Below are 8751 nucleotides of genomic sequence, written 5' to 3'. Positions count from 1 at the left end.
TTTCAATGATACCAAAATATTAGTAATAATATAATTCATTTAATTGGACTTGAAATTATAGTTTAGCATCAGCAGGTGATCATATTTATGAATACGCTGCAAATATTCGGTATTGGGTTCAAGTATTTGTTGACTCAAGATTTTATATACATGATAACATTTTATTAATTTTTCCGCCATGCCATATTCTACTCTGGAATTGTAGACAATTTAACTTTTTATAGGCACTAATATTATTTTTAGAATGCCTTTTTATATATAGGTCACATTTATATTTGTTACATAGATTGGCACATAATTGAAGAATTTGTATATAAAAAAAATTTTAAAGACTATTTCAATTATCAACTCTCTAAAAAATATACACGTGTCCCTTCACACTCTACAGAATTATTGATGTTCTATTGCATAAAAGTTTATGCAAAAGGAGACAGGACCACACAAAAATATTCAAAGTCTATTTTATGTTTAAAAGAGACAAATATAAATAATTAAATAGTGTAGCTTTGACAAGCATATGCTCATATAGTACAAAAAATACTTTATTTATCCTAATTAGGGCTCTATTATTATTATTTATTTATGACAATAGCGACGAAGTTTCAGCATTCATACTACAATATATAATTATAGTCAGCACCGCGTTTTAGGGTTTGGTCCAATTTTTATTATTATTATTATTATTATACCCTTCGTTCTAATTTCCAGAATGCTTCCTTCCTAATACTACTATAATAGTGAACCATGAAAGTAACATCATATATATGGTGACCAAGAAAAAACACATCCAAGAAATTCCAAAATTGAATTGGATATTTGTGATTATTTATTTACTGTGCTATTAATAATTTTATTTGTAACTCCTTTTTATATCCTAAATTTATTATTTTAGGGGAGGTTATTGAAAGAATAAGAAAATAAAAGATGAAGAAATTTTATTGATTGAATTGTACTGAAGTGTATTGTAAACTATGAGAGTAAAATTAAATATATATAGAGTATTGTCCTATGAAAGATAAAAGCAAATAAAGATAAGATAAGAACAATTAAAGATAAGATAAAGATAAGATAATAAAGACTAAATTATAATTTAATTTGTGTATTCTGTTGGGCTGAATTTGTGGGCCACAAGACTTCTTTATTGTTGTCATGGGCTAATATAGAAGTGTGAACAAAGATAATGAGTAGTTGGACTTGGCAGAAGCTCAAGTTGGTTTGAAGGACGAGCTTCTTCATTGAAAGGAAGTGCCATGAAAGAAAAGTGTTGGGCTGACGAAAGGTCCAAAAGAGACTCCGGATGAAGTTGCTGGTGTGCCCTTTCTCCTTGATCCATGGATGTCAGCAGAGCTCAAGAGGAGCTCTGATTATAGTTTATTTGTCAAATTCATTGGTGATCAAATTTCTATCCTTTTAGTCTATGTTGACGACATTGTTCTCACTGGTAATTCTATTTCTGAACTTCCTGCCATCAAGTCTATTTTACACCAACACTTCCGAATTAAAGACTTGGGCCCATTAAAATATTTTTTGGGTATTGAAGTTGCTCAATCAGAGAAGGGAATTTGCTTATCTCAGAGAAAATATTGTCTTGATCTTTTGGAGGATTCTGGTTTATTAGGTGCTAAACCTGCCTCTGTTCCAATGGATAGTACCACAAGACTACATCAAGACCAAAGTCCCTTGCTATCCGACCCTTTTGTATATCGTCGTTTGGTTGGCCGTCTTATCTATCTCACCACTACTCGACCGGACATCATGTATGCTACTCAACAATTAAGTCAATTCATGGCATCTCCTACTGAATCTCATCTTCAAGCTGCCAAGCATGTGTTACGATATCTGAAAACTAGTCCCGGCAAAGGACTTTTCTTTCCAAGGGAATCAGAAATTCAGCTTCTCGGCTTCAGTGACTCTGATTGGGCCGGATGTCCTGACACGGAGGGGAGGGACTACAATAAATAGCAATGACTAATAGTATTTGAACTTTTAAAAAAAATGCAAAATGGATAAGCTTTGTTTTTCAACAAATTAAATTATTTTGGATACGTATCTAAAGGAAGAATCAATTATCCAACTAATAAATACTTAAGAGAATAAGATACCAATTAAGTATGTGATTTTGAGAGAAAATGAGGTACACAAATGAAACGATATTAATTATGAGCACGTGAAAGGAACATGTTTATTCATATATTTCTTTGTTGTATTTTCTATATTTGAAGAACAAATTCAATCCAAGCAAATAATCGCCGTGACTTGACTAAAACCTTAACACAATACTTACTTAGTTGTTTAGCACTTCGCTGAAAAAGACACAACAATTTCTTTCACACACTGGTCCACCCACATCGATATTTAATTTATAAATGAATATGAAAGAATTAAAGTCAAAATATATTTTTATTGAGTAACTACTAAAAATGATCTTAAAAGATTTAGAAATATTTTTAAAAGATTAAAACTATAAAAACGCTTTAGAAATTTATAAACGCGATAAAAATAATTAAAAAGTACATTTTTTTTTTGTTTTTGATAAGCTTGGACATGTGTACTACATTAATTAATACTAATTTAATACTAAACTAATACTAATAGAATAGAAATAGAACCGTCTTTTCTGTATATTCTCCGGTTTCGTTGTTACAGTGCGCTTTACGCAATTGAGACCCGATTGAAGCGTAATAATCATATATCTGTAATGTATTATATGTCCCATAATAGGTCGCATTCTTCTACCTTTTACCAGATGACTATTCATAGTTATTATCGTGATACCAAAAAAAGTTTGATATGATTTCCTGTAAAAATTATTCGTATAATATAATCATTTAAGGGTGTTTTTGTTGATTTAATTTTCTTAAGAACATTTTTTTCAACATCTAAATTTTTTGTATATTTTTTATGGCTTCCTTTTTCTTTTCTACTTTATAGGAAAAAAGGCACAAGCAATAAAGGTAGCATAGCACGTGTGACAATGTATATGTATCATCTTAAAATTTAAGATGAACGAGGAATCTTGCTTGCTATTACATACATATAGCAGTGATGACGAAACTTCTAATATATCACTCTACTCCAAAGGTAAGTTTAATTTTGATACTGATAATATAATTATATTTGATGTGACATTATGTAATTAGATATACATATAAAATTACTATACAATATACACCAATAATACATCAAAAAATAAATTCAGAAATAATACAAATAAGAAACATCTTCAAAATTAAAGTCTGAGAGAGAGAAGTTTAAGCCTCATACTGTATTATATAGAAGATAGGAACATTGAGCTCCAGGGATATATTATAGACTGCCTTCAGGAGATATTGAAATTAAAATTCATATATATGTAAAAATAAAATAAAAAGGGGCCAAATTGGCCATAAGAAGCAGAAAACAGTATAGGTTTCAGATCAGTATTAAACTATAAATCTGCTACTGCAAACTATGATTTTGTTTGTCTCTTTTTTACTCTTTTGAAAAAAGTGCCAAGTGCTTTAAACTGCAGAACTTTGTTTTTCAACAGCTCTAGCTCTGTGCCTTCTCTTGAACACATCTTGCCTGAATCTCTTGGTCTCAGTTTGTATGTCCATGAAGGGCTTCTTCTCCATGTTTTCCTTTTCGCATTCCAACATCCTTTGCCTCCTCACCATCGCCATCGCTGCCACCTTGTCCTTTGGTTCTTGGTGTTTCGCCTCTTCCTGCACAAAACCTCTGTATAAGTTACGGAATGTTCCGCAGTGTGGACTCCAAATTTTAACTTTGTAGGGAGTACAAGGCTGTCCAAAAGATTTTACTCAGGGACCACTTATTCAAAACGCAGTTGAAGCATAAAAAAGTAAATAACTAAACGCCGCATGAGGCAAAGATCATAATAAACCACACTAAAAAGCCTTCAAATATAGGGGAAAAAACAACACAGGAAAAAGAAAATCTATGAACAAACTATAACAACCAAGTCTTGTCCAATAGATGTCTAGATGAGTCAGTTACGGCTCGATTTGATAAAACTTTTAACTTTTCAAGATTTGTATTAGCTATGTTTGGTAAATCAAAATAAAAGTAACTTTTAATATGCATAAGCTACAAAAAAATGCATTTGGTAAAATTACTTTTAACATTTAAAATGAGTTTCATAGACATAAATGTAGATATTTATTAATACATAAGGTCATATTAGACTTGTTAACTTTGAAAAGCACAAACTAGCTTTGAAAATTATCTGTCATTGGTGCTTTTAAAGCACCCATAACTTTACAAAACTAAAAACAGAAGCACATGATTTTTTTTATTTACCAAACACAAGGTGGAGTACTTGTGCTTTGCAGTTTGCACATCTCCAAAAAGCTTTACCAAATTGGGCCGTAACACAGATTAATATTGCCTTAGCATCAAATCATTAACCTTGTAGTGCTTAGCTTTTTCTAGTGTTCTTTGTCTCCCTTATATCTAATCTATTTTCCTCATTAAGTCTTCTATAGACCTTCTTCACAAGATATAACCAAATCATCTAGTGTGACATTTTCATCTCCAACTTTTAAGTTATGCATTGAAGTCAAACGTTAACGATCTAAGAAAACTTCAAATACTATATTATCATGTCTAAATTTCAAATCAATTTTAAAGAATGTATACAAAAGAACAGAAAATATTGAATTATTCAGCAAAATATAGGGCACGCTAAATGATCATCTCCATCTTCTTCCAAATTCATGTCGTTATTTATGCTTATCAAGTGTTGTAGCTCACAGGATAAAACCACATAACCCAATTCCTCTTCTCTTCCATAATCATTTTACTTTTTCTTATTTCAAGATTTTAGAAAACTGGATTGCAACAAATTAGACCTTTATGAACACCAGAACAAGACCATAAAATTAACAATATTCGCAAAATATAAACTAAGCAAGGATTACAAGCCGACTTATGATGATTCGAAGTGCACTTCAACGTACTTGATACCTCCATCAAATGTTCTATAAGAAAAAATGCAGAGAGTCTTCATGTCTTAAAAATGTAAAACTTACACCATGCACACTAGCCAGATTTTAAAGAACTTTAAACTATCAGTCTATTATGAATAATACTTAAGCGAAAGATACAAAGCAATAAAAGTTTTCAACCATTCTACCTTAAAAAACAATTTTACCATTCATTTCATCATTACGTTTCTAGCAATATTATTAGTTCAAGAGATATGTTAGGTAGATGCACATAAATGTTTGATTTCTGTTCAAATATGTGATCTTTAAGAGGTAGGTAAATGGATAAAAGTCATCCAGAAATTTGTATACAAATAGCTTGACATTAAGAATAGTAAGATCTTCATAATAAAATAAGAGGAAGAAAGAAGGACCTCAAGATCATGAATGAGATTGTCAAGTGATTTTATCTTCCTATGTGGCCAGCGGGGAATACCAAATTCTCTGCACTTTCTCTTGAGAACTGTAAGCCCAATATTCAGATTTCTTGACGCTTCTACAATTGGCACATCAAAGTACTTGACCAAATCTGGTAAAGCAATTTTCGCTATGTGGTCGCTTTGCGCCCTCCTTTTCTTTGCTCCAAAACCTGCAACCATTCATCTAATCAAATGAGATGATTAACTCTACAATTGGAATCTTTAGAAATGAGACGGAGGATTTAGCATAGGCTGGGCAAGCAGAGATCATCTGGCTAACATATCTACTGCACTATAATTTTATCCATATCGAGTGAACTGCGCTAGACAATTATGTCTATTACTATTGGATTAAGAGAAGACCGACTCTGAACCTGGTAAGCTTTCAACATTTGTCTTCTTGTCGATCAACTCAGTTGTGTCTTCATCCAAAGGAAGGCAATTTAGATCCTGATTAAATACTGGCAAGACTTTCTGTGGTGATTGGTGACCATCGCTATTTCCCTGTGATTCTTCCTTTGAAGAATCTGGCAGATCATCTTTGACTTCTGCTTTCAATTCCAGCTTGTATATAATCTGGAGATCATTAAGCAAGTTGGGAATTGCCTTGAGTTTTGAGTTTCTGAAAGGATAAATAAAATTAAGTTATGATAATAGAGAGTTAGAATATGATATAAGATTACTAGACCTACTCACATTTTCATATAACATGAAAAATATGTTGCTTCAACCAAATGTGTTCAGTCTGAGTAGCCATTACTTATTTCCCAGGATAAACAATAAATCAAGAAACATATTCAGGACTAAGAAAATAAAAGAATATAAATAAAGGAATATACACCTACTCCACTTTCAGTCCACTATACTACAGTGTACAGTTATCCACTGCAATAAACTAGACTGGATAAACAAATGTGGATCAGCTGGTAGATATTGCTGTTACAAAGATAGAAAGAAACAGTTTATAAGGGTCAACCAGTTTCGCACCGAAACATTGTTTCACTCTCATAAAAGAACTCTCTATTTTCTCAAAGGAAGAAAACAGGGGAGATCCACATTCAATTACAACTTGCAAAGTACAACTAAAAGCTTTGTTAAACATTTATGCAGCATTCACCCTGATTTAATTTTCCAATGTTACAACAATTGGCTTCTCTAAATGACCTTTTTCTACAAACACTAGGTTGGTCCATTTGATTCCCAGTAGATTGATCAATTTAGGTGTACAGTGGGAAGGGAAAACACAAAACACAGAGAATAACTGTTCAATCAAATGGACCAATTCAAAATTCTGAAAATGGGGAAATCATGATCACATAATTCAAAGAGAAATTATATCAAACAGCAAATAGGCACTACCTGGCGAACAACAAAATTGAAGGAATGTGTGTGAATTGAGGCGTGTGATCAGCATGAAACGCAAAGACACAAAGCCACACACCATTCTTGTAACCTTCACAAACATCATCAACACAAAGCTTGAGTGATGTGAGAATTGGAGTGCACTTCATTTCCACGTAGAAGCCACTCTCAGATAACACAAACTCCCTCTCAACTACCACTTCTTCTTCCTCCCTTTCGTCCCCATCCAATAATTCTCTGCAATACACATGCACGCTCCTGAACAACTCTGCAAATGCACACACCCCAACAAAATAAAACAACAAAAACAAGATAAAAATTGAAAATTTGCAACGTTTGGCACCACCCCACCAGAAGAAATCACAGTTTTTTGAATGGAGAAATGTGAAAGTTATGTAATTTGAGTGATGAAATGCATGGGTATGGTGGGGTTTGAAGTTTGAGGGTTGAGTACCTGGTTGGATGGTGTTGTTGAAGACTAAGAGGATGCTGAGTGAGGAATCCATGCTGAAGAAGACAGCAGCATGACTAAGAGAGAGAAAGAAAGAAAGAGAGAAGAGAAGGAAATGAGGGAAAGGAAGCCGCTTTTAAAGTGTTAAATTTGCATGACTCTCCGCTTTTCTTAGTTGGTTTCGGATCAGTTCGGAATCATGTCAAAGCCAAAATAGAACGTGTTTTTGTTTTTCTTTTAACTTTCATTTTTTTTTCATTTTTTTTTAAATGATGAATGAAGCTTGATCTGCAAGTCTTCAACGCACTTTTTTTTACTGTGAATCAAGGCCATTCATCATTATTAATCATATGTTTCTATTCCTGTATATAAGCATGTATGTTTAAATAAAATAATTTTATACAACTAAATAGTTTTGAAAAAAAATTGTTAGTTATATAAAAATAAATTCATAAAAAAATAATTAAAAATTAAAGAGAATGTTGCTCGTTAGAAAATACTCCTTTATTTAAATGTAACTTAAAAATTGTTAGCGAATCAAATAGTTATTATTGCGTAGAGGGAGCAAAAAGAATGAAAGAGAGTAATACTATTGAATTGAGTAACGCAACTTATTAAAACCACATGAGTTTCTTAAATAACTATGGAGCCATTCAGTTTTGCCTTAGAGAATCTTTTATGCAAAAACAATTAACTAAAAAGAAAAAAAAGAAAGAAACATTAAAATTTTATTTTTTAATTTGAATTTATTTTATTTTTGGATTAATATTAAATTGTTTAAAATTATGACAAAAACAAAAATAAAAAACTAAAAAAACAAAATATTTTTTTGGAATTAATTTTAAAACTAGTATAAAAAATATATAGAGTACTGATCCACCAAATAATTAAAAAATGTATAGACTACTGATTCGTCAATCTGTTAGAGTATTATAACATCTACCTTATCTTTCTCTTTGCATTCGTGTTTGACATAAAAGGATGTTTCCTTTTCCAAAGTAGTGGAGGACTGGAGGTGTAATGAAAGAAACTAGTAAAGATTTTATATTAAATACTCTTGGAAAAAATGACCTAATATTAAATACCCCATGTTAAATTGGTATATAACAGAACATACTAATGAAAAATTATCAAATATTCCTCTGATAAAAAGTAAAACACCATATTCATGGTACAAACAAGTTATCAATATTACTTTTTTTCATGTAATTATATTAATGTATTGACATAATTGATCAATTGAAATTAACAATGTCAATGCGTAAGTTTTTGGCTTCATTGTGAAGCCCACCAGGCCAGGCCACGAGAGTAGTAGTGTAAGCTGATGCTGTATCTAATTTGAATTTCTTATTCAAATAACCAAAGTTAACTACGGTTGAAACATGTAACCATGACATTTTACAAACCTTTCTTCTAAATACCAATAATAAGTACCTTTGCTCTTTGTAAATTTAATTCATGTGCGACCTTTAAATACCATTATAAAATGTTAATTATAAAAAAAAATATTTATCTAAAATGAACTTATATAATT

At 31.4% G+C, this 8751-nt stretch overlaps 2 protein-coding genes across 2 annotated transcripts; one reads left to right on the top strand and one right to left on the bottom strand.

Moving 5' to 3' along the window:
• On the top strand, nt 1336-1962 carry LOC107639972 (uncharacterized mitochondrial protein AtMg00810-like). Its single transcript, XM_016343526.1, has one exon. The coding sequence runs from the start codon at nt 1336-1338 to the stop codon at nt 1960-1962; it is 627 nt and encodes a 208-aa protein (XP_016199012.1).
• LOC107642508 (protein RKD5) lies at nt 3392-7388 on the bottom strand. Its single transcript, XM_021122843.1, has 5 exons — nt 7221-7388; nt 6764-7034; nt 5779-6026; nt 5360-5574; nt 3392-3704 (listed from the first exon to the last, which is right to left on the bottom strand). The coding sequence occupies exons 1-5, from the start codon at nt 7270-7272 to the stop codon at nt 3501-3503; spliced, it is 990 nt and encodes a 329-aa protein (XP_020978502.1). The 5' UTR covers nt 7273-7388; the 3' UTR covers nt 3392-3500.

This window comes from Arachis ipaensis, chromosome B05, assembly GCF_000816755.2.
Source record: "Arachis ipaensis cultivar K30076 chromosome B05, Araip1.1, whole genome shotgun sequence".
Classification (NCBI taxonomy): domain Eukaryota; kingdom Viridiplantae; phylum Streptophyta; class Magnoliopsida; order Fabales; family Fabaceae; genus Arachis; species Arachis ipaensis.
Note: the sequence above shows the minus strand (reverse complement) of the source record. Positions and strands in the feature narration are given on the sequence as shown.